This window comes from Tenrec ecaudatus, chromosome 6 (genome assembly GCF_050624435.1).
Source record: "Tenrec ecaudatus isolate mTenEca1 chromosome 6, mTenEca1.hap1, whole genome shotgun sequence".
Classification (NCBI taxonomy): Eukaryota; Metazoa; Chordata; class Mammalia; order Afrosoricida; family Tenrecidae; genus Tenrec; species Tenrec ecaudatus.
This window is the reverse complement of record NC_134535.1, coordinates 173,883,522-173,909,048: the sequence shown is the minus strand read 5'-3', so window position 1 is coordinate 173,909,048 and position 25,527 is coordinate 173,883,522. Positions and strand designations below refer to the sequence as shown.

Sequence of the window (25,527 nt, the reverse complement as noted above, 5' to 3'; positions counted from 1 at the left end):
TTAGTGCCCCCAACGACTAAAAAAGACTGAACGCCTCACCATGGGCCACCAAGTCACCATGAGGCCTGAATTACCTATCATGAACTGGGTATTGTCTGACCCACGTAATCATAAAGTTGGACGTGCGCAGCAACACTCCATTGTTAAATGGAAGTGGTATATACGAGATCGGGCCAAAGCAGGACCTGAAGGAACAAGTAAGCTGCATGAAGAAGTGGCCCACATGCCCACAGTCTCCACTCTTGTCACATTACCTCCTTTCTCTCAGTCTGCACCTATGGCCTCCTGGGGAGTCCTTACCATACTTTAAGTGAAGATCAAAAAAGTCATGCTTGGTTTATGGATGGCTCTGCACAATATGCAGGTGCCACTCATAAGTGGACAGCAGCAGCACTACAACCCCTTTCTGGGATCTCCTAAAGGACAGTGGTGAAGGGAAATCTTCCCAGTGGGCAGAACTTCAAGCAGTGCACCTGGCCATTCAGTTTGCATATAAGGAAAAATGGCCAGATGTGAGACTATATACTGATTCATGGGCTGTGGCTAATGGCTTGGCTGGATGGTCAGGGAATTGGAAGGACCATGATTGGGAAATTGGTGACAAGGAGGTGTGGGGAAGAGGTATGTGGCTAGACCTCTCTGAATGGGCCAAGAAAGTAAAGTTAATTGTAGCTCACGTGAACGCTCACCAAAGGATCACCTCTGAAGAGGAGGACTTTAATAATCAAGTGGATGAGATGACACGCACTGTGGAGACTGGTCCTCCTCTTTCCTCTGCCACCCCTGTTATCGCCCAATGGGCACATGAACAAAGTGGACATGGCAGCAGGGATGGAGGTTATGCATGGGCACAGCAACATGGACTTCCACTCAGCAAGGCTGACTTGGCCACTGCCACTGCTGAGTGTCCCATTTGCCAGCAACAGAAACCAACATTAAGTCCAAGATATGGGACCATTCCTCGGGGAGATCAACCAGCAACTTGGTGGCAGGTTGGTTACATAGGACCACTTCCGTCATGGAGGGAACAGCGTTTTGTTCTTACTGGAATAGACACCTACTCTGGATATGGATTTGCCTTCCCTGCACATGATGCTTCTGCCAAAACTACTGTTCGTGGACTTACAGAATGCCTCATCCACCAGCATGGCATCCCACATAGCATTGCTTCAGATCAAGGAACTCACTTTACAGCAAATACAGTGCGGCAATGGGCCCATTCCCATGGAATCACTGGTCATATCATGTTCCTTATCATCCTGAAGCTGCCGGCTTGATAGAATGACGGAATGGGCTCCTAAAGACACAATTACGGCGCCAACTAGGTGGTAACAACTTGGGGGCTGGAGCAATGTTCTCCAGGAAGCTGTATATGCTCTAAACCAGAGGCCAATATATGGTACTGTGTCTCCAATAGCCAGAATTCATGGGTCCAGGAACCAAGGGGTGGAAGCTGGAGTGGCACCACTCACTATTACTCCTAGTGATCCCCTTGCAGCATTTTTGCTTCCTGTCCCAGCAACCATGTGTTCCTCAGGCCTGGAGGTCCTGGTCCCAAAGAAAGGAAGTCTCCCACCTGGAAACACAGCACGGATTCCACTGGACTGGCAGCTAACTTCCTACAAGACATCCCCAAGGAGAAGCTGCATGGACCTACCCCAGTGTAGCCCTGGATACTGGTGCAGTCATGTGGAGATCTCTGCCAGCGCTGAGATGCTTGCATGTTCATTGATTTGGTTTTCCTCCTGCAGTCGGTGTCAATGTGTGTGTTTTGTGAGCTGGAGGACTTTGTGGATTGGTGTTGGACATATGGGTTAATAGGTTAATGTTGAACTTGTGGGCGTGGGCAGCACTGGGTTGGGATGTTTTCTTGATGAGCACTTACCTTTTATATAAAAAACTTATACATATGAATTTCTGTGGATTTGTTTCTCTAATGTACCCAGACTTACACAATAATAATTTTTATATTATCAAGGGTTCATGAAGGGGAGAGGGGAATGGGGAAGGAGGGGGGGAAATCAGGAGCTGATGCCAGGGGCTTAAGTGGAGAGCAAATGTTTTGAGAATAATTAGGGGAATGAATGTACAAATGTGCTTGACCCAATGGATGGATGGATGGATTGTGATAAGAGTTGTATGAGTCCCCAATAAAATGATTAAAAAAGAAAAAGAAAATTGTTAGATGGGGTGTTAATAAGCACAGGGGCAAGGGAACAACAAGTGATCCAAACTAGTGGTGAGGAGAGTATAGGAGGCCTGGTTGGATGTGATCAATGGTAATGTAACCAAGAGGAATTACTGAAACCCAAATGAAGGCTGAGCATGATAGTGGGACAAGAGGAAAGTAAAAGGAAATGGAAGAAAGAGCTAGGAAGCAAAGGGCATTTCTAGAGGTCTAAATAAAGGCATGTGCATATGTAAATATATTTATTTATGAGCATGGGGAAATAGATCTATGTGCACATATTTATAAGTTTATTATTAAGGTAGCAGGTCGACATTGGGCCTCCACTCAAGTACTCCCTCAATGCAAGAATACTTTGATTTATTAAGTATTCCATGATGATCACCTTCCCAACATGATTGCTGAAAACAAAGTGGGCGCATAAGCAAATGTGGTGAAGAAAGCTGATGGTGCCCGGCTATCAAAAGATATAGCATCTGGTGTCTTAAAGGCTTGAATGTAAACAAGTGTCCATCTAGCTGAGAAGCATCAAAACCCCCATGGAAGAAGCACACCAGCCTGTGTGATCATGAGGTGTCGAAGGGATCACGTATCAGCCATCAAAGAACAAAAAATCAAGTCATTGTGAATGAGGGACAGTGCAGATTGGTGACCCAAGACCCATCTGTAGGCAACTGGACATCCCCTTAGAGAAGGCTCACGGAGAGGAGACGAGCCAGTCAGGGTGCAGTGTAGCAATGATGAAGCATACAACGTTCCTCTGGTTCCTAAATGCTTCCTCACCCCCTCCCCTGACTATTATGACCCCAATTTTACCTTACAAATCTGCTAGACCAGAGGATGTACACTGGTACAGATAGGAATTGGAAACACAGGGAAGCCAGGACAGATGATCCCTTCAGGACTAGTGGTGAGAGTGGCAATACTGGGAGGGTAGAGGGAGGGTGGGTGCAAAGGGGGAAACAATGACAAGGATCTACATATAACCGCCTCCCTGGACAACAGAAAAGTATGTGGAGGGAGACGTCAGACAGTGTAAGATAAGACAAAATAATAATAATTTATAAATTATCAAGCGCTCATGAGGGAGAGGGTAGCGGGGAGGGAGGAGACAAAAATGAGGAGCTGATACCAAGGACTCAAGCAGAAAGCATATATTTTGAGAATGATGATGGCAACAAATATACAAGGGTGCTTGACGCAATGGATAGATGTATGGATTGTGATAAGAGTTGTACAAGCCCCCAAGAAAATGATTAAAAAAAAAAAGTCTCAGAACCCACAAGGTCAGTTCTTCCAGATCAGAATTGAACTTTTCTCTTCTTTTGAAAAGATATCAATCTTACTTAAGTCGACACAACCCTTCATTTAGAAGGAAATGATACAATTCCTTCTCAAGAAGTTCAATAAGAATGTAACACTGAGTGGACATATGACCCTCAGCAATAACAAAAACGTAATAAAGAGTACACATCATGGGGAAATTAAAAACCTGTGGCATTTATTCCTGTGAGCCATGAGATTCTCCATAGGCCACAAGTATTATCACACACAAGATGGCAGTGTGATGTTGAATAAATCAGTTAAGTTGACAGTGTCCTGATTATTTTCTTTACAGAAACTCACACACACACACACACACACACACACACACACACACAAAAGAAACTTACAAGCAAAAATGCCCCTTTCTGAAAAAAGAAATAGAGGAAACAACTGGGGGTAAAAATTATATACAGGTCTAAATATAGATTTGTATATATAAAGATTTTAATATATAAAGATAGGTATATTTATCTAGGTATGCATATATAAGTAAATATAATAAGGAAGCAGATGGACTTTGGACCTCTACTTAAATCCTACCTGAGTATAAGAGCAGTTTGTTCTAATTGGCAATGTAGGATACTCATCTTCCCTACACGATTGTTGAAGACAAAACAGTTGTATAAGTGAATGTGGTGAAGAAAGCTGATGGTAGCTCTCCATGACCTCTATGTCATGTAAAATTTAAGTTTTGCTTCCAATGATAGGTTCCCATGTAGAGTTGGGATTATATGCTTGATGGTACAATCAGGGCTGGAAGCACTGAAGACTTGACCTGTTTTAACCACTGAAGGTGTCACTTAAAAACTAAGCATTTCATTAAGATCTACCTTTAAGTCTTTTGCTCTCTAGGCATATTAAGTGATACAAAGTCTTTTTAAATGGTAATGTGGAATCAAGCTCTACAAAAAAGTATGTGTACAGAAAACAAACTTCTCCTGAGGCTTTAGACAAAAAACATGTCTCCTGCGGTTGAAGTTGGGGATTCCTGAATCAGAACTGACTTGATAGTGGTGCGATTGTATTTATCTCATTGATTTATCTGGTACAACATTAGCTTATTATCCCCCCCCAAATTAAGTTGTACTCTATGTGCACTTATGTGGGTTTTTTTGCCCTATTGAGATTATATCAAAAAGATGCTCCTTATTAAAAATTCTTAGTACAAATAGCCATTTTTCTAATTATTGTATTTGAAAACATTGGCTATATTAAAAATGTAACTAACATTAAAAATCGGGTGCATAAGCAAATGTGGTGAAGAAAGCCAGTGGTGCCCGGCTATCAAAAGATAAAGCGTATGGCGGTCTTGTAGTTAAACAAGCGGCCATCTAACAAGGTAGCAACAAAGCCCACATGGAAGAAGCACACCAGCCTGTGCAATCATGAGGTGTTGTCAATGGAAAGAGGTATCAGAAGTTCAGAAACAAGCAACCAAATCATTGTGAAGGGGCATGGATGTAGTGGAGACCCAAGATGTACCTGTAAGATAATTGGACAGTTCCTCTCTGATGGGCCACAGGAAGGGATGCTAAATCCAGGGTGCGGTATGGTGCTGATGAACCACATAATTATCCTCTAGTTCTTTAATACATCTTCCCCTTATTGTTATGATTTTTATTTGTTTTATCTCATTAAGCATATTAGATTTACATGTGTTCATTTGTATATTTAAGATTGTTTGGTACATGAAAGTCAAGATAAATAATTCTTCAGAAACAGTAATAGGAGTAATGGTTCCCTGAGGGTATGGGAAGAGGCTGATGGATGGGGGGTGGGGTGGGGCGCTGATAGCATTGGTGATTGTATAACTCCACTGGAAAATTGTATGTGAATGGATATACTGGATTGGGTAAGCTATAGGGGGAAAAAAAGTAAGGGGGTCTTAGGGGGTATGGTGGGGGAGGGAAGGGAATAAGGGGAGCAGATATCAAGGAGTTTAAGAAAAAGTTTTGAAACTGATTGTGGTAGCAATTGTACAACACTACTTGATGTGATTGAACTGTGGAATGAATGTTATGATATTTGTAAGAGCTCTCAAAATGATTAAAAGTAAAATAATATTAAAGATCTACCATACTTCATGAATCAGAGAGAGCCACTAATATATTGATATGATTCCTTTTAGCATCCCCTCCTTCACCCTGTTTAGTTGGTGTATGTATAATCTTTTTACAAAACCAGGAGATATTATAATAGTTCAAACCTATTTTCATTATCATACATACCATTTATAATTCTTTGGACTTTGTTTCTTTACTCAACCCCTACCTTGACTTTATCAAGAGAAAGAATTCTTAGGCATTTGTAACACTAGCTACACTCAGGGTGACCGTGAAGGAAAGTGGTGAAGGGAAATTCCTCCAATGGACAGAACTTTGAGCAGTGCATCTAGTTAATCATTTTGCCTGGAAGGAGAGAGACGGTTAGAAATGTGGATCACCTGTTACTCATGGTAATGTGACTAATTGTGTGGCTGAATGATTAGGAACTTGGAAGCAACATATTTTATAAGTGAGGGGAATAGATGTGTGGTAAATATGAGGGGAAGTATTATGTTTCCCATCGTCACCCTTAAATAGTGAACTGATTTTTTAAAAATGTGTAGTGACCTTTTGAAGACTCAGCCATTGCTGGGCTAATGTCCTCTGAGATGTGGTTAATACCGTCTGAGTCAGCAACCAAGGGTATGGGCCTGGTCCTCTTGTAGCCAGGACTCACAAACAAGGGAATCAAGGGATAGAAATGGACTGATGAGTACCCCTAATGACCTGCTATGAAGATGATTGTTTTCTTCCTGTACAACTCTGGACTCTGCTAGTTTACGTTTCACTCTTGTGAAGTCTAAAAAGGAATGCCTTTTTTTTTTTTAATACTGGGGAACAGTACATTTATTCAGTGGAATTGAAAACAGTGTTTCTCCTGCAAGTGAACTAGCAGGCCAGTTAGACAATTACTTACTAGTTAGGGTGATTGATCTTGATTTTCAAGCGAAACATAAGAGTTATCAGGAGTCTGTCTGCAATGCAGACGATCCTCTAGAGTGCCTGTTAGCACTTTCACGTCCTCTGATAAAAGTTACTGGACAACTACAGCTGCTCTCTTGAGGAAATGGCATGGTGGTGACTTCTGACTTAGCTTCAGTAGAGAAACAGACAGTCCAACTGTACATTTGCCTAAGGGGTAGAGCTCAAAGATGTCTCTGTCCTGCAACCTTTTTTATACTAGTTTAATACCAACTGCCTCTCATGGAATTCTGCTTCATCATCCATTGCAATGTTCACACATAACTCACAAATGCTTACAATTAAGGGGTGTGGTAAGGAAGCTAATAGGTCAGGATACAAAGCCAGGATCAGAAATGATAGGGATACAGATTTTTTTGTCTGCAGTGCCTTTTTTCCAGCCCTAGTAGCAGGCATCCCTTTCTTTGCCTCTCAGCCATATGGCCCCTTGCAAAGGTACTTAGCACTTATACGTGCCCTGTGGGCGCTCCATTCTGTGCACCAGCCTCCTGCTGGAGGCTCTCAGCCGCACTCCTTCCGTGGGCTCGGAAGCCTATGTGCTGCTTCTGTTGCTGTCACTGCCCAACTGCCTCTGCTTTTCCACATGTGGATCTTGGACATGCTCTGCTTGTGAACCTGTTTCTTTAGTGGTCATGAGATTGTTCAGTTTCTTCCACTTCATAGCCAATGGAATGGCTACAGAGTGTCATATGCCCTATTTGCATGCTCCCACCCAGCCTTTTGGTGGGATTTATAAACACTGGATAAGCGAACCATACCAATCTACCAGCAGCACCGCAATGGTACAGGAAGGGCTGCTCATGGCAGAGGTGTTTTGGGTCACCCTAGCAGACAAGGAACTTGTGCAACATAGGAGAAGAAAATGATAAATGTGACCAATTACAGAACGCAAACCTAGTAGTTATTTCTTTCAGATCTTAATGTTTGGGTGTATATTGACCGACTCACCTTCCCACCCCTGCCCAGTTTATATCAAACTCTAACTAATGTAAGACATGTTAACAGTGGTTAAGCTTATATTTCAGCATTTCAGTTACGGAATATCAAAGGGGAAGTGTGACTCAGGAAGTAAAGAAATGAACTTTGGGGCTTGAGAGAAAAAGAAAAAAAAAAGAAATGCACATTACTAAAGAAAGTAAACTTTGCATTATATTTTGAAGAATCAGTATGATTTTGTTTCTGTCACGAATAGTTGTATCCTATTAAACCAAAGTATGATTTTGCTGTTGTACTTGTTTATGAATTAATTATTCTTTTGGAATTAAGTATAATAATGTATATTTATATAATCAGATTTTGCGGGGATTTATATATACTATGTCTGTTTGCTTAAGCTGGAGCATTGTCCTCCCAGAAGCCTCTTCTGTTTATCGTTGCAGGCTAGAATCAGCCAAGTGGGTAAGCACTGCTGGTTACAATCTGAAGGCTTCTATGATTAGATGCAGTGAGAGATGTGGAGGTGCTGGTGGATCCCAGCTTGATCTTGTTCTCCTTTGCTCGATGTCTGTCTCTCTTGTCCTGATTGCTGACATCTTACTAGCAGTGGCTAATGGCTACTTATCTCCTGGCAGACCTACAAAGGTTCCTTTATTGGCCCATTTCTGAAGCTAGGCTTAGCTGGCTTTGCAGAGCACTTGATGGCTCCTCTTCTGGTGCTCCAACTTTCTTTTTGCTCTCTACTCCTTCTACTGTTTCCCTAATTGGGTGAGGTAAAATTCTGTATCTAATCTTACATAGCAGTTTGGCGTTCCTGTTTGAATTTTGACTCAGTAATTTTCCTTGTTGGTAAGCATATATATAATGTTGATTGGGTCATGCTTTTCCAATGTGTGAATATTATTTATGCCCTGGTCATTTAGCCAATTTATGAGTATTTATCCTCTGTTGCTGACCATTTAACTAGATATTATGCCCGAGCTTTCTGTTTTTGTTTGTATTGTTAAAAACAAGGGAGAAAGAGGAGGCCTTCTACTCCAGTCAAGAGGTACAGTTTTGGAAACCCACAGGGGCACGATGAGTCAGAGTCGACTCGATGGAGGTGCGTTTTCTTGATTGTAAACAACAGTGGTGTAGATACACTTGGACATAGGAGGGTGCCTCAAAAAGTTTGGAAAAATTCCATTCTGTTTTTCCATGAACTTTTTGACATTCCCTCATATCATGGTTTGGGGATTTTTTTTTGGGGGGGGGGGGCACTTACCGTTTCTTTCTTTCTTTCTTTTTAAACTGTTTATTTCTTTAGGGTAACTTCTTAGAAGTAAAGACCATTGCACCTCTTTAAGAATTGTGGTTCATACTGTCTTTGCCCTCTCTAGCAGCACGTGTCAATGCTGACCTAGCTACACTCTTGATCTTCATGGCTCTTCCAATTCCATCGGCTTTAAGAAGAAATAAAAATTATGTGAGAAGATAGTTAACATGGTAGGAATAATAGAAGGCAGTTAAGGACCTTAGACTAAACATGATATATATTCTTTCAGGAATATTTAAATATGCACTTAATTATGTGTCACCGTGTTTGCCATTTTTGAGACTAGTTTTTTCCGAGGGTTTTGCATTAAGCCTGTTTTGAAAAATCTGTCATCTGCAGTAGTGGAGTTTCTGGAAAAGCAATTAGCCCGAGTAGAGGGTCATTGACTTAGGCTACAATCATGATAAAATAAAAAAATTTAGAGACGATCTAGCTGTTGGAAATGCTCTAGGGGAATTTTAGTTGACTAGTGAAGGTTTAAAAGCTATTCTACATTAGTGTTGAATTTGGAATATTATATATTAGCTATAATAACAGTTGATTGTTTTGTGTTAGTTCTCCAGTTAAAGAAGAGAGTGTACCATAATTCCCATTACTGCCCACTAGTGCACAGTAGGAACCAGAGACTTGGTCTTTGCTGGGAAAGAAAGGGAGCTGGGAGAGCTCCTGGGCCTGTTAGCACTTACCTAGCAGGAGGAGGTAGGGCAGAACTGTGCTCACGTTTACAAAGACAAGGGCTCAAGCTGAATAGTGATGTAAAAAAATTCCTTTGGGGTGGATTTTGTCCTAAATTGGCAGGGTTTCTTTTGATTTAATTTTCACTCTTACTGCTTTGAGAATTTTCTGTCTAATTGCCCTCTCTAGCAGTGGGATGTTTTCAATGTTAGGTAGGCATCGAGTATGTGCCTGTGTTGAGTAATTATCAGGACTCCATGCTTATTAATGAATCAGTGGTAGCATTAGGCCTGTGTGCATTTTTTTCCTTACTTCTTTTAACCCTCCACAAAATGATTGTGGTTCCTGCTCCTAAGTTTTCTCCCTGTGGAAGCCATGGCATCTGACCTCTCCTGGCTTTACTAGAGAGGAGAATCCAACTCTGCACTAGTCCAAGGGCAATTGCTCTGTAGGAGGGCAGATGGGATATGACTCCATCCTCCATCCTTCTGTACCTCATTCTGACCTCAACCATCCTGTCCCTGTTTCTCTGCTGGGTTCTAGAATTTGCTGCAATAGCCATACAAAACTCACAGATGATACTTTTTGGGACGTAACAGGGAAGCCAGCAGGTTACAGAGGAACCCTGTGAAGTAGTGGGTTATATATTTGGCTGCTAACTGCAAAGTCGGCAGTGTAAACCCACCAATCACTCTGCAGGAGAAAAGTGAGGCTTTCTGCTCCTGAAGGATTATAGCCCCCCAAACCCAAAAAGTGTAGTTCTGTCCTGCCCTTTAGGGTCAGTATGAATCAGAATCAACTTGATGGCAGTGAGTGGGGTCAACAGGTAACAAAATGTTAAGGATACAGATCTTTTGTTCACACTCTCTCTTCTCAACCTTGCTGGTAGGCATGTCTCTTCAGGCAGAGCTTTCACATGTGCCTCACGGGCGGTTCTGCTTTCTCTTCATGCACACACACATGCATATGCATACAGTGTATGTCCTTAGTATAGTATATACTATGTGATAAATAAATTAGGTAGATAAACTTTATCAGTTACTTGTAGATGACTTTCTGCATATAATAGAAAATGTATTGACTATTAACAATTTACAGTAGTATTTTTTTCCTCTGAAAAGTATAAGTACAAAAGCTAAGCAAACAAAGAGATACTGCTATTTGAATTTGTCACATCATAACTTCATGCCTTCATGATGGCCTTGGGATTCTCTCTGTTCCTCCTTTTGAAGTGGCTCACTTATAAACTCAGCAGAATGATGGAATTGACCACTCCCTGAATTAAGAGTCCCCTCTACTGTATGTTCACACTCCTACCCATTCACTGAATGGGATTTATAAATGTGGATGGAAGAGCCATATTAAGCAATGCTACTTCATCCCAGGTAATAAATTAGTCCCATAGGGGGGTCTTCAGCAAAGTAGAAGTTTGTTTTTGTACACCTTCTGGTATGTAAAATCTTTTTCAGTTCCATGTATTATTAAAACCCAGAGTTTAAATCCTTCCTGATAGTACTAAGTACTTCCATTTTAAAAAGGCCTTTAGCCAATAGAATCCAGCAATATATCAAAAAAGCAGTAGACCAAATGGGATTTACACCAGGCACACAAGAATGGATCAACATTAGAAAAACAATACATTCCACCATATAAACAAAACAAAAAATAAGAACCATATGATCATACTGGTTGATGCAGAAAAGGTATTTGACAGTATCTAATGCTCATTCCTGATAAAAACATTCACCAAAATAGAAATAGAAGGAAAAATTTTCAACACAATGAAGGCCATGTAAGAAAAACCAATGACCAAACTTCTCATTCAGTGAGGAAAAGCTGAAACCATCCGCCCCGTCAGTGGGAGCCAGACAAGGATGGCCCACACGCCCTATCACCACTCTTATTCAACATCATGCTGGAAGTTTGGGCCAGAACCATTAGACACCAAAAAAAAAAAAAAAAAAAAATCAGTGCACCAAGAAGTGAAACACTAGTTGCAGATGATAAAATTTTATATGTAGAGAACCTTAATGTCTTGACCAAAAAAATTCTGCAACATGGCAGGTTACAAGATTAACACAAAAATCAGTGGGAGTCCTGTGTACTAATAGATACTGCTATTTGAAAAACTAGTCAAGAAAACAATACCATTTACAGTATCCACACAAATGATTAAATATTTGGAATAACCTAACCCACGAATTGAAAGATTTGTACAAAGAAAATTCTAGAACACTACTGCAAGAAACCAGGAGACCTATACTTAAATGGAAGGCTAAACATTGTGAAAATGTCGGCATTGTCCACTTACTCATTCTCCACTCCAGTCATTTCTGACACATGGCGCCTGATTGGACAGGGTGCAAGTACCCTTGTGGGTTTCTGAGATAGCAACTCTATAGGAATGGAAAGCTTCATCTTTCCTCCACTGAGTGATTGGTGGTTTCGAACTGCTAACCCCTCGGTTTGTAACCCAACATGTAATCACTATGTCATCAGGACTCCCTATAGTATCCAAAGCAATCCATAAACACAAAGCAATCTATAAGTACAAAGCAATTTTGATCCAAATCCCAACTTCATTTTTTAAAGAAATAGAAAAACTGATAACTATAACTTTACATGGAGAGGGAAGAGGCCCAGGATAAGCAAAGAACTTCCTAAGAAGGACAAAATAGGCCTCTCGCTATCTGACTTCGACTCTTTATTACATAGCCACAGTGGTCAAACAGCTTAGTGTTGGTACCATGTAGTTACATAGACCAATGGAGCGGATGTGAAAACCCAGAAATAAATTCACCCACCTCCAAACAACGATCTTTGACAAAGTACCAAAAAATATTAAATATCTTCAACAATTGTTGCTGGCAAAATTGGGTCTCCATCCGCAGAAGAATGAAACAGAGGACCCTCATCTGACCCCATGTACAAAAAACAAACTCAAGATGAATCAAAGAACTAAATATAACCCCACAGCTATAAAAGCTATAAAGATCGTCAGTGAGAAAATAGGGACAGTCTTAAGGGCCCTGTTGCAGGGAAGAGATAGACTATCAAATACAATGAAGGAAGCACCCACAGTAGAAGACAAAATAACTGGTGGAGACTACTGATGTGCACCAAAAGGCTTTGTCAAAGGGATAAAAAGAGAACCCACAAATCCAAACGACAAGAAACATGTAAAAAAGCAAAGGCTCTCAATCGTTAGCCGTCTAGGAGAGGATGCAAATCAAAACAACAATGAGATATTATGTTTACACCAACAATGGTAGCTCAATTGAAAACACACAGCTCAGAAAATGAATGCTGGAGAGGGTGCAGAGGGATTGGAACTCTCATATACTGCCAGTGTGTGTGTAAATATGTACAACACTTGTGAAAACGATTGTGAGGTAGCTATGGCGCTACTTCAAACAACTGGGAATAGAAATACAAGCTAGCAACACCGCTCTGCTGAATATATGCCCGAGACATAACGCAAACAGACATAGGCACTTTGTATAAACATATGCAGTTGGGAAGAGCCCAAATGCCCATCAGCAGAATAGATAAAGAAACCGGCACAAACACACAGTGGTACACTGTCTATCCCTGAAACAGCGATGAAGCCACAAAATGCCTCATGACATGGGTGGGCCTAGAGAATATTCTGCTGAGTGAAGTTAATCATAAGATGAGAAATATGAGTAGAGACCAAATGCTTTGAAAATGATGAGGTCAATGAATGTACAAATGTGCTTTACACAATTGATGTATGCATGGGTTGTGACAAGAGTTGTGTGAGTCCCGAATAAAATGTTTTTTAAAAAAGAAGATTAAGTTGTGAGATCACTATTAAAAGGTTAAAAACCAAGACAAGGCTTGCATACCAAAGGGAACAAACTTTGGAGGTGTCCGGACGAGGAAGAGCAAAGTGGGAAGATGAAGCAATGGACTAGAAGGTTGACAGGTATTAACTTGGGTGAAAGGAAGGATACAGTCTTAAGAGAGAGAAGAAAAATCAGGGCGGGGAGTGCGGAGGCTAGAATATGGGTGTGGGGTTGGTGAGTGGCTTAAACTGTTAAAGCTAGATGGTCTGAAATGCAAACGCCCCATCTAATAATCCACAATAAAAATTTCAATTAAAAAACAAAGACAAACAGAAAAGCCTTTTAAATCAGGAACTGTTTCTTACATGTTTTACTTTATCAGCTCTAGGAAACATCCCTCCTCTCCTTCCATTTTAGCATCTTTGAAATTGTTATGTATTTTACAATTGATGATGTTTGTGGAAAGTTACCTGTCTGGCAGCAAGCAGCCTTGACATTGTCTACACATACTGAATCTGGCTATTCTTCCTGGCGGCTAATTGAATTTTTTGGCCAACAAGTCCATTTTAAGGATGACTTGAGGAAGCAAGAGTCCTAGTTTTTGTCTTAAAATCTTTGTTTTTTAAACTTTCTGGGAAGATAAAAAATGTGCTAGCATCAAAATTTGTAAAAATTATTGCTGGAAACCTGGGGGAAAATTCTTGGAATACAGGTGAGTGTTCTTTGAAAAGATGTTCTAACACACAATGGGAAGTTCACAGAACCACCTGTGTAATTTTCTTGCCGCGCTATGTTTAATCTAAATATTACCATGAGAAGACAATCAGACAAGCCCAGATTGTAGAACTCTATAAGAAAACTGGCCTGAATGAAAACCACACAAAAATACAATCTGGGTGGTGGTGGTGGGAGGAGGTCACTGTTGGGGAGCGGCAGTGGTCTAAATTTAAGAAGACAAAGTAGACATGTTATCACGTGTAGTGAAAATCTTTGGTTGAATCCTGATAAAATATGTAAAGGCTTTTGGGGGGAAAATTGGAGAAATTTGAACATAAACTCTATTGAAGGCATTCATTGTCTTCAAGTCCAATTCAGTAACCACTTCTCAAAGCAAAGCATTTCCAAATCCTCTAGACTTTAAGGAAGAGTTCAAAGTGAGTCAGAAAAGGAGAACTTTTAATTTCTCATAGTTTACTATTTCTGAAGTGTTATTATGTAAGTCAGTACTATAGATATGTGGTATTCTCTGTGTAAGACATCTTTCAGTATAATCACACCCTAAAGTAGAAATGGTACTCTGAAAGCTAGAGCACCATTTGGTAATGGTATATGGAGCTTAATTATGCAGCAATTCCGTGAGGAGTTAGTTGTATGAAAATGATTGGGCTTACTAAACTTGTAAAATGAACTATGAATGCGTAGTTTCAGTAGATCAACAGTAGTGTTTGACGTAAACAATTTTAAGATAGAGCTGGAAAAAAAAGATAGAGCTGATATTGTGGTATTTTTCATATAGCATCAACATATCTACTAAGATGAGTGTGTTTTATCCTAAAGATGAGTTATTGAAGCAGAATGACAAGTATATTGAAGTTGTTTTATTCTTTCTATTTTCATATATATTTAACTCTACACTAATCAGAGAACAGTAGAAGATACTTATAATTTCAACTACACGTTTACTCTGAATTCCTTCAAACTTGAAATAATGCTGTCTCTTGCTTAACAACTCAGAAAAAGATATGAGTGTATTTTTAAAAAGGCCCAATACATTGATGTCCTGATTTAAAATTGGGACCTTGAAATTTTCAGAAGGCTCAAAATGATGAGAATAAGAAACGTCTGTCACAGTCATAATCTACCAGGTGAAATATCTTGAAGCTATTGAAAAAAATTTCTTTTAAAAAAATCAGGAAGACTAACATGGGAACATGCTCACAGTAAATTATCAAATGGAAAAACAGTACCTAGGATACATAATTATACCAGAGGCTACATAGGAATTTGTTCATAGTTTTTTTTTTTTTTTTAACTATAGTCCGGCCCTCCAACGGGTCTGAGAGACAGTGAACTGGCCCCCTGTTTAAAAAGTTTGAGGACTCCTGCTGTAGATAATGTCATAGTGGTAATAAAGATACTCCTCAAATATTCTTATTACAATGCTATACTACTTTGCAGTTTATTCATTCCACCCCCTCCTGGTAGCTGTCATCCTGCTATCATAAATAGCGGGACAGTGAATATCTTTGTGCATATATGTATTGTATTTTTTATCGTGATTCTTTGCGCTTAATTCCTAAAAGTGAGTTTGCTGGATCATAAGGTAAATCCACATGTAACTGCGTTGCATATTATTAACAGTATCAGGGAGTCTTTCCCCATTATTTTGTCAGAATTTTGGATATTTGTCAGTTGGATAGAAGAAAAATGGTGTCTCACGTTAATTTGCATTTGTTTCTCTTTGTCTATTATGAGGCAGGTTAAACATCTTTTCAAATAGTTCAGAAAGACTGCCTTGTCTTTTCTTTTAAATAAAATTTAATTGTGATTTGATTGAAAGTTTACAGAGCAGCAGATCATCAGTTTTAATTGAACAATTCATACACAGTATTAAACTCATTGCAGTTGTATTGCTTTTTCTGTGAGCTGTCTTGTTAGGCTCTTCGTTTTCTCCTGTGGCTCTTGGCATTCTTCCTTTTTCAGATTATATATTATTGACCTTTTTGTGATATAAATTGTGGAGTTTGTGAAGAAAGGGTGGGCCAGTGATTGGGTCATGATCTTTAAAGGAGTTTTTGGGATGAGAGGCTTAGTCATAGTGAATAACAAGCAGGAGGGCTGAATTTTTGATGGTAAGGTGAACAGGAATGTGTAAGGTGGAATGGATGTAGTCCGTGTCACCATTAAGGACTGTGTGGAGCTGACAGTGAGGTCTTAGAGGTGTTATGCAATGAGGTGGTGGTTGGGAGGGGGTTGGGGAACCAAAACCATCTCTCCCAGTGCCACTCTGATATTGTGAGGTCTGTCACCGGTAGATCCAGTGGTAATGGATCTCACTGAAGTGGCTAGTCCAGAGGGAAAGGTTCCATGAGGCAAATGAAGGATTTCAGTGACTGTGGTCAGATAGTCTAATAAGTTTTGCGATTAAATTGTGTTTTTCTATTAAAAGTTATAATGATAACTGTCCTTTCCTAGAGTATATGCTTGCTGCTTGTCTAACTTAAGAAACTATAGATCGTTTTTGTTTCCATTTCAGGCTACAGACAAGAGAAAAGCCTTAGAAGAGACCAAAGCCTACACGACCCAGTCCCTAGCTAGTGTTGCTTATCAAATAAATGCGCTGGCCAACAATGTGCTCCAACTGCTGGACATCCAAGCCTCCCAGTTGCGAAGAATGGAGTCTTCCATCAACCACATTTCACAGGTAACAACAGATTGACACTATAAATTCACACTCAGTCACCTGACAATTTATGTCAAAAAAGTAGATTTTCTGGTGGGGAAGCTTTCTTATTCCTCTTCCTATTGAATGACTAGAGTTATTAGCAGTTCAGCTTCAGTTCTGAGGTCAGTATCATAAATCTTGAAGCTTTTTGTCAGATTTATTTTAAAGTAGACAAGTGGGCTTCAAAAAATTCCATGATCTTTCAATTCCGTTTTCCATAAAGTTATTGAACCCCCTCCTAAAATGTCTCTGATGCTATTGTAAATGTTAGTGTTTTCATCATGCCAATTCTGATGGATGGCTTGTTGCTTGCAAACACAGAAATACAATACATTTGGTACACTCATTTTGTATCCTTGTTAAGGTCACTTTGTAGTTGCAGTAGCTATTTCCTTGATTCTGTTGGATTTTCTCTGTAGAGACTCATGTGAATGAAAACCGACTCACTTCTTCTCTGGGGGCTTTTCCTTGCCTTCCTGTGGCTGGAAGATCAGGACAGTGCTGAATGGCAGTAGTGGGCGTGGGCTTTCCTCCTCTGTTCCGATCCTAGTCATCAGCTTTCCTTGCATCACGTGGAAGTTTCTTAGCGTCTTGTAGGTTTTTCATGACTGTACTCTGAGAATGAGGACAGGGCTTTCTAGTCCTAGCGTGCAGAGAATCCTTAAAGGGATAAATAGTAGATTTTGTCAGCTTGCTATGCGTTCAAGTGAAATTATCATAACTTTTTTTTTTAAGTTTGCTAACATAAGAGATATTGTTTTGGGAATGCTAAACCAACTTTGCTTTCTTGAAATAAACCCCACTTGATCATTTTATTAATAAATTTTTCCTTCTTTATTTATGAGGGCTATAGGACTTAATTTTTCTTGCAATGTAACTTTCCGCCTTTTATGTCACATTAATGCGTGCTTCACAGAATGAATTGGGCAGTGTTCCCTTCTCTTCATTTTTATGGAAAAGCTTTGTCGATATTTTTCTTTGAAATGTTTGGTAGAATTCACCACTGAATCCATCTGGTTATTGGACTCTTCTCTGTGGGAAGCTTTTGATGACAGACTCCACCTCTACTCGCTGTGGGTCTGTCCTGTGAATGGCTGCCTGGCGAGACTCCCAGCATGAATGTGGGGAATAGGAACTGTTCCTGGCCTTGGTGAGTTCTGAGGATTGTTCCCACCTCCTCATCTTTCGGAAGCTTTTTCTTTAGCCTCAGCTATTTTCCATGCACATCGTCACTGGTCATGCCTCGTTTCAGGCATCTCTGTTGTGACTTTTTCCTTCAGTCCCCTCCCTGCAACTCTTGGCCTCTGAACTCTCAGCTTCCTTTCCTCAGTTCAGTCGCTCTGGTAGCCACACAGGCAAATGATTGTATTGTTCACCTTGTTTGTTTCCCTCTCTCACAGTTCACTTTCCTCCACTGCAGGATTGCCAGGTCTTAAAAAGCTCTTCCTTCATGTGGTTTAGTTGTTTTAGGCAGGAGCATAAATACGGCTTCTGTTAATATATTCTTGTCTGGATTGGAAGTCAGTAAGAATATTCTTTTTTTTTTTAAATCATTTTTTGGGGAGGCTCTTACAGATCCTTTTTTTTTTTTTTACATTTTATTAGGGGCTCGTACAACTCTTATCACAATCCATACATATACATACATCAATTGTATAAAGCACATCCGTACATTCTTTGCCCTAATCACTCTCAAAGCATTTGCTCTCCACTTAAGCCCTCTGCTTCAGGTCCTCTTTTTTTTTTCCCCTCCCTCCCCGCTCCCCCTCCTTCATGAGCCCTTGATAATCCACAGATTGTTATTTTGTCATATCTTTCCCTATCCGGAGTCTCCCTTCCCCCTTTTCTCTGCCGTCCATCTCCCTGGGAGGAGGTCACATGTGGATCCTTGTAATCAGTTCCCCCTTTCCAACCTACTCACCCTCCACTCTCCCGGCATCGCCCCTCACACCCCTGGTCCTGAAGTTATCGTCCACCCTGGGTTCCCTGTGCCTCCAGCTCCCATATGCACCAGTGTACAACCTCTGCCCTATCCAGTCCTGCAAGGTAGAATTTGGATCATGGAAGTTGGGGGGAGGAAGCATCCAAGATCTGGGGAAAAGCTGTGTTCTTCATCGGTACTACATCGCACCCTGACTGACCCATCTCCTCTCCTAAACCCCTCTATGAGGGTATCTCCAGTGGTTGACATTTGGGCCTCGGGTCTCCACACTGCACTTCCCCCTTCATTCACTATGGTGTATATATATATACTTATTTTTTTGCATGATGCCTTATACCTGGTCCCTTTGGCACCTCGTGATCGCACAGGCTGGTGTGCTTCTTCCATGTGGGCTTATTTGCTTCTGAGCTAGATGGCCGCTTGTTCACCTTCAACCCTTTAAGACCCCAGACACTATCTCTTTCGATAGCTGGGCACCATCAGCTTTCTTCGCCACATTTGCTTATGCACCCGTTTGTCTTCGGCGATCGTATCATGGAGGTGTGCAGCCAATGATATGATTTTTTGTTCTTTGATGCCTGATCCCTTCGGGACCACGCGATCACACAGGCTGGTGTGTTCTTCCATGTGGGCTTTGTTGCTTCTGAGCTAGATGGCCGCTTGTTTATCTTCAAGCCTTTAAGACCCCAGACACTATCTCTTTTGATAGCCGGGCACCATCAGCTTTCTTCGCCACATTTACTTGTTCACCCGCTTTGGCTTCAGCAGTTGTGTCAGGAGAGTGAGCATCGTAGAGTGCCAATTTAAGAAAAGAAAGTATTCATGCATTGAGGGAGTGAGTAAGACTATTCTTTATAAAATAAATTCAGTGGGCTTTAGTTCACATAATAGCTACACTATCATTTAATGTGTACAATTCAGTGAGTTATACTATTTTCATAAAGTTGCGGAATCATCACAAGAATTTTAGAGCATTGCATAACCCCGAAAGGATACCCTATACTCGTTAACAGTAACCTTCCAATTCCCCAGGCTCCCCACCTAGGTGATGGCCAGTTTGCTCCCTGTCCCTGTGGATGCCCCTGTGGACCGTTTACATAAATGGAATCTTAGAGGATCTTTCATGACTGGCATCTTTTCTTTGCAGGCCTCATTGATGTTGTGGCATGTACCTGTACCTCGTTTTTATTAAGATCGGATAACATTTTATTGTGTGGATATTAGCACATTGTACACATCTGCTTTTCGGTTGACATTTAAATTGGTTTCACTCTTTTATTATTATAAATAATGTTGCTTTGAAAGTGTGTGTACAAGTTTTTTATTGTTGTTAGATGCTATCAAGTTGATTGCAATGACTCACCATGTAACAGATTAGAACAGTCCCAAAGTGTTTCCCTGATTCTGTTGTGCACAAGATGGAGATGGGTCCGAACCAACTGGCAGGCACCTAACAACAACAATCTTTCTGGGAGCAGGTGCCAGGCCTTTTCTGCACTATCTGGTGATACTCTGTTTAACCCCTTCAGGAACTGCTGCTCCCCTCCTAAAGCAGCCGCATCAGTTTACATTTCCACCAGCAATGTGTTTATGTGAAGGTTTTTCTTTTTCCAGTCTTTTTGTTATTTTTTAACAGTTTTTTGACATGTACTTCACTTACCATAAAGTTTGGTGGTTTAACCTTATTAAAAAGAATTGTGGAGGGGAACTGATTGCAAGGATTTACATGTGACCTCCTTCCTGGGGAATGGACAACAGAAAAGTGGGTGAAGGGAGACATCGGACAGGGAAAGATATGACAAAATAATTATTTATAAATTATCAAGGGTTCACGAGGCAGGGAGGAGTGGGGAGGGAGGGGAAAAATGAGGAGCCAATGCCAGGGGCTTAGGTGGAGAGCAAATAATTTGAGAATGATGAGGGCAATGAATGTATAAATGTACTTTACACAATTGATATATGTATGGATTGTGATAAGAGTTGTATGAGGTCCTAATAAAACGATTAAAAAATTGTGCAATCATCACCACAGTCAATTATAGAACATTTTCTTAATTCTTGGACTTATTATTCTTAGTTTCCTATTTCCCCCCTGCCCCCACAAGTCGATATGTTGGTTTCCCAAACCCCCACGACAAGTTGATTCAAAGAAACTATTAATCCAGTTACTGTTTCTGTCTATCATGGATTACATATAAAGAAAACCCCCTCCCCCAACAAAAAACAAACCCAAACCAAAAGCTACAACAAAACACAGAAAAACCATAGTTCAAAAGATATCCGAAAATAATAAAAACTAGAACAAATTTAAAATTGGTTTCACAAGGGAGAACAAATGATAAAAGTATTGAATTTTAAACTAACTACATCAGCATTAATCCACTTTCTAGTGTACTCTGTCTAGTGGCAAGGACTATTCACATTCCTGCACAGTGGTCAGAGAGTATTGTCCAGAGAGGCTTGATCCATGTGAGACTGCTACAGATGGCTTTGGAACGTTCACTGTCATGCATAGCCTTCTGTAAACCAGGGGCTCAGAATGCAAGCTCTAATATGGTTCCCTCCTCTGGTCTTGTAGTTTATTATTTCCAGCCTTTGGATCCCACACGCTGGTGTGCTTCTCAGCTGACACTAGCTTAGATGGCTGTACTTCTCCACAGGCTCACCAACATTTGTTACATGCCTTTTTTGATTGCACTTATTCCTCACTTATTGAAGGTTAGGTTCCAACGACCAGGTTGTTATTGCAAAATAAGTATTATGGAAAAATTGGGAAATGACGGCATCAGATCACAAATGATGACCGCTTTAGTATGTAACTGCCAAGGCACATCGTGACTTAATTGCCACATTACATCATAGTATAATTATCACACCACGGAGAATCATGGCTCAGCTGGCTTGACACATAGTCTTGACCATTACTATTACTCTTGCCTTGTGTCCTGGCATTTGCTACTGCCACGCGTGCATCAGTAATGTGCACAGTCGTTGAGTAGATTTTTTTTTAACTATTATAAATGTGAAGTGTTAGGTGGGGTTAAGTGATAACTCATTAGGATTTTGTTTTGCCTTACTCAGATGCCTAATGATGTTGAGCCTCCTCTTTTTTATGTGCTTATTATTTTTCCTTGAAAATTACTTAGTTTCTTTGCCTATCTTAAAAAATAACTTATTAATGTACTAGAACTTATTTGTGACCTTAATATACTATAGACTGTATATCAGTAAAGACAGTCTCATAATTTAGCGATTCTGAACTTCTTTTTAGTTTCAAAAATTTTAGACTTACTAAAATTATCTCCAATCCTATCTGTACAGTTGACCCTTGAACAACTCTGAAGAGAAGGGTATGAAAACCCCCTACACGTTGGTAATCCTTGCGTTCCTTTTTAACTGTCCTCAAACTTAACTAGTAGCCTTCTGTTGACTGGATGGAAACCTTAGACATCGATTAACACGTATTGTCTGTTACATGTGTTTTATATACTGTACCCCCATAACAGATGCATTTCCAATGCAAGATAAAAAAGCATTTTGCAAAAAGTGCAAGTGATTTGCACCTGCTGGCCTATCTGCAGCGATGGGTTCCTGAATTTCCTTTTTTCACAGGTGTGCTCATGCTGGGTACATTTATCTGGAAATGAATCACAGCTGCAGACCTTAATCTGCAGTACATATGAAGGAGCTTAGCTTTTCTTGTGATGGCATTAGTTTTCTCTGCTTTTGGAAGCATCATTAATGGCACTTCAAACTGGTCCCGTGATTTTATCCAGGGTTTACAATATTGCACTAAACACCATGAAAAATCAAGAGAAACGAGAGGTATTTTCTGCTGCCATACACAGTTTACTGGAGGGACGAACTGAATTGTGGAAAAGGTTAGCGTCACATGATGTTAAAAAAATCCACTTAAAAGTGAACTTGTGCAGTTCACATGTGTTGTTAAAGTATCAGCTGTACTTGGGTAAAATAAGTCTTTTATCCTTGTGTGGAAGAGCTCTTTCCCTTTCTGTGTTGAATTATTAATTCGTGTGTGTGCGTGTATTTCATGGGAGAAAGATGAGCCTTTCAATTCCCATAAAGACTTTCAATCTTGGAAAGCCCCAGGGGCAGTTCTTCCTGGTTTCATTGTGTAACTATGAGTCAGAATCGACCTGATGGTAGTGAGTTTGGTTTTGGGATGTGTGTGTGTGGGAGGAGCATGCTTTTAAAAATACTTATAAAAATAGTTATAAAATTTTCTGCATCAGTATCTGTTTTTCGTTGTTGTTTTCTTACTGTTACGGGTTGGTCGTTACAGTATGTCACTGGCTCCTTTGGTGTGGCATTACTGGCCAGCAGTGGTACAGCTAATACTTAGTTCAGAGAGTTTCGGTTTTTTGGCGTGCCAGGCTAATTTGTTAAAAGTGCTATTCACGTTTTCTGAAAATGTAGATAGTGCTAGTCGGAGAAAGTCTCCATGTGGTAAAACCTTCCAGATCACCCACTTCATTCACTTTTTCTTCACATTAGACAGTTACTGTTTTATTAAGTATTTAGCAATTTCCAATACAGTTTCCTTTTCCATTAGCAGTGTAGATGTCTCATCAAATCATAGAATTTAGAACTAGATGGGATGTTAGGTTACTTTGTTCATTTTCTAATTTGCAATTGATAACAATGATACCTGGGAAAAGAAATTATTTTCCTGAAGTTGTAGATAGCCAAGATTCTGTTGGAAATCAAAAGCTGTGCATATTGACTCATAGATCCTCAGCTATATCTGATGTACCCCAGTGCCACCTGCTTTTATACTTGGAGTCTTCAAAACTAAGAGTTGGCTATTCTTTCCCACCCCTTTGCCATGTGTTGTTTCTGGATTGCTTTAAGGAAACCTGGTATGATGAACCTTAAAAGTGTCAGCATCTCTGTAGCTTTCTGTAGAGAAGCTCAGCTGGTATAGGGATAGGGATAGGTAGAGGGGACGTAGGGTGTGTCCTGGAATGGAAGCACTAACTCAGTCACTGCCTGTTTCAGGATTCCTTTGCATGCTCACATCATTGACTCTTCAAAAGACCTTTTGTTTATTTGGGTTAAAATGGAACAAGCTGAGAAAATTTTATTTAATAATAAAATAAACTTATTAACAGATGGCTATTAACAAATACAAATATATTTTTCATGACAAAGAATTTTCATGAAATAAAATTAACGAGAAGAGTGATATTGTTTTACCTTTCTATAAATCTCTGTAATGGAAGGGTCACAGGGAGGAGACAAGCCTGCCATGGTACAATGTAGCAACGATGAAACATACAACTTTCCTCTAGTTCTTAAATGCTTCCTCCCACAACTGTCATGATCCCAATTATACCTTACAAATCTGGCTAGATCAGAGGATGTACATTGGTACAGATTGGAACTGGAAATACAGGGAATCCAGGACAGATAACCCCTTCAGGACCAGTCCCGAGAGTGGTGATACTGGGAGGGTAGAGGGAAGATGGGGTAGAAAGGGGAAACAGATCACAAGGATCTACATAGAACTTCCTCCCTGGGGGATGGGCAACAGAAAAGTGGGTGAAGGGAGATGTCGGACAGTGTAAAACATAACAAAATAACAAAAATTTATAAATTATTAAGGGTTCATGAGGGAAGGGTGCAGGGAGGGAGTGGGGAAAATGAGCTGATACCAAGGGCTCAAGCAGAAAGCAAATGTTTTGAGAATGATGGCAACAGATGTACAAATGTGCTTGACACAATGGATGTATGGATGGATTGTGAGAACAGTTGTAAGAGCCCCCAGTAAAATAATTTTCAAAAATCTAATGTTGAATTTAATAGAAGTTAGTGAGATTCTCTTAAGTGCTTCCACATTTAGTCTGTGATTTATTGGTTTGAAGTATATGAAGAAACTCTGCCTGGCTTTATACAAAGGACGAGCTTTGGGGCACCAAAAATGTCTGTGGACCTAGTTGGAAAATTGCTGGTGATGTTTTTACAGTTTTTGCCCTATGAATATATATTCACAGCATCATAAGTATTTAAAACAGGCCGTCATGCTCCTGGTTTTCAAAATCTTTGAACATTGTAGTATTCCTTCAGCTATAGTCTCTTTTAGTCTTTGGTCCATTCATAGTGACTTCAGTGTTATTTATGGTGCCTGATCTTTGATACCAAGATACTTCTCTTAATCAGTTAATTTGTTGATATTTGTTCTAGGTTTCGTCACCATTTTCTTAAGTTTGTTGTATGAATTATAAGCAGAGCATGTTATTTTTATTTGGTAAGAGCACTGGTGGCCTAGTCAGTAAAGCTTTGTGCTGTGATTAACATGGCGGCAGTTCGAAACCACCAGCAACTGTGAAAGAGAAAGACTCCTGTAAACAGAGTCTCAGAAGCCCATCGGGAGTCCATAGGAGTTATCACTGTTCAATGGCAGCAGCGGGTCTGTGTGCATTTTATTGTTTTGTCAGCTTCAACACTGTCACTTATGTGACAGAACCGGAAACAATTGCCAAACGCTATCATGAAGATTGAACAGCATCACTCAAAATGAGAAAGTCGGATATAGTGAGTTAGTGCCCATAGGCTTGAAGTGTTCAATAAAGTTCACTTGATTGATTGATCTGCTGTGAAAAAAATATTATCATTGTCACTCAGTATTTGGATGGATTTATATACAGGTATCCTGGCTTTTTGGAAGTTTACATACATTGAAGAGCGAGCTTATGTTTTTGCTAACGGAAAGAAATCTGAAGATTTTAATTGTTACCAAGCGTAAGTGAAACTCGTGTTCAGCATTTGTTTTGCAGTGAGTTGTTGAAGAACACCGTGCAGCGTGAGTGACCCCTCTCCTTCCCTAGGACAGGAACTGCACTCA

The 25,527-nt window shown here is 40.1% G+C and overlaps 1 protein-coding gene across 8 annotated transcripts in view; it reads left to right on the top strand.

Annotated features, from left to right (window-relative positions):
• The window catches only part of ABI1 (abl interactor 1), a 101,450-nt gene that overhangs the window by 17,103 nt on the left and 58,820 nt on the right, over positions 1-25,527 (top strand). For all 8 annotated transcript variants that reach the window (XM_075552541.1, XM_075552542.1, XM_075552537.1 and 5 more), the window contains exon 2: positions 16,532-16,699. In XM_075552541.1, the coding sequence (XP_075408656.1) occupies positions 16,532-16,699 (168 nt within the window). The remainder of the gene's footprint in view (positions 1-16,531; positions 16,700-25,527) is intronic.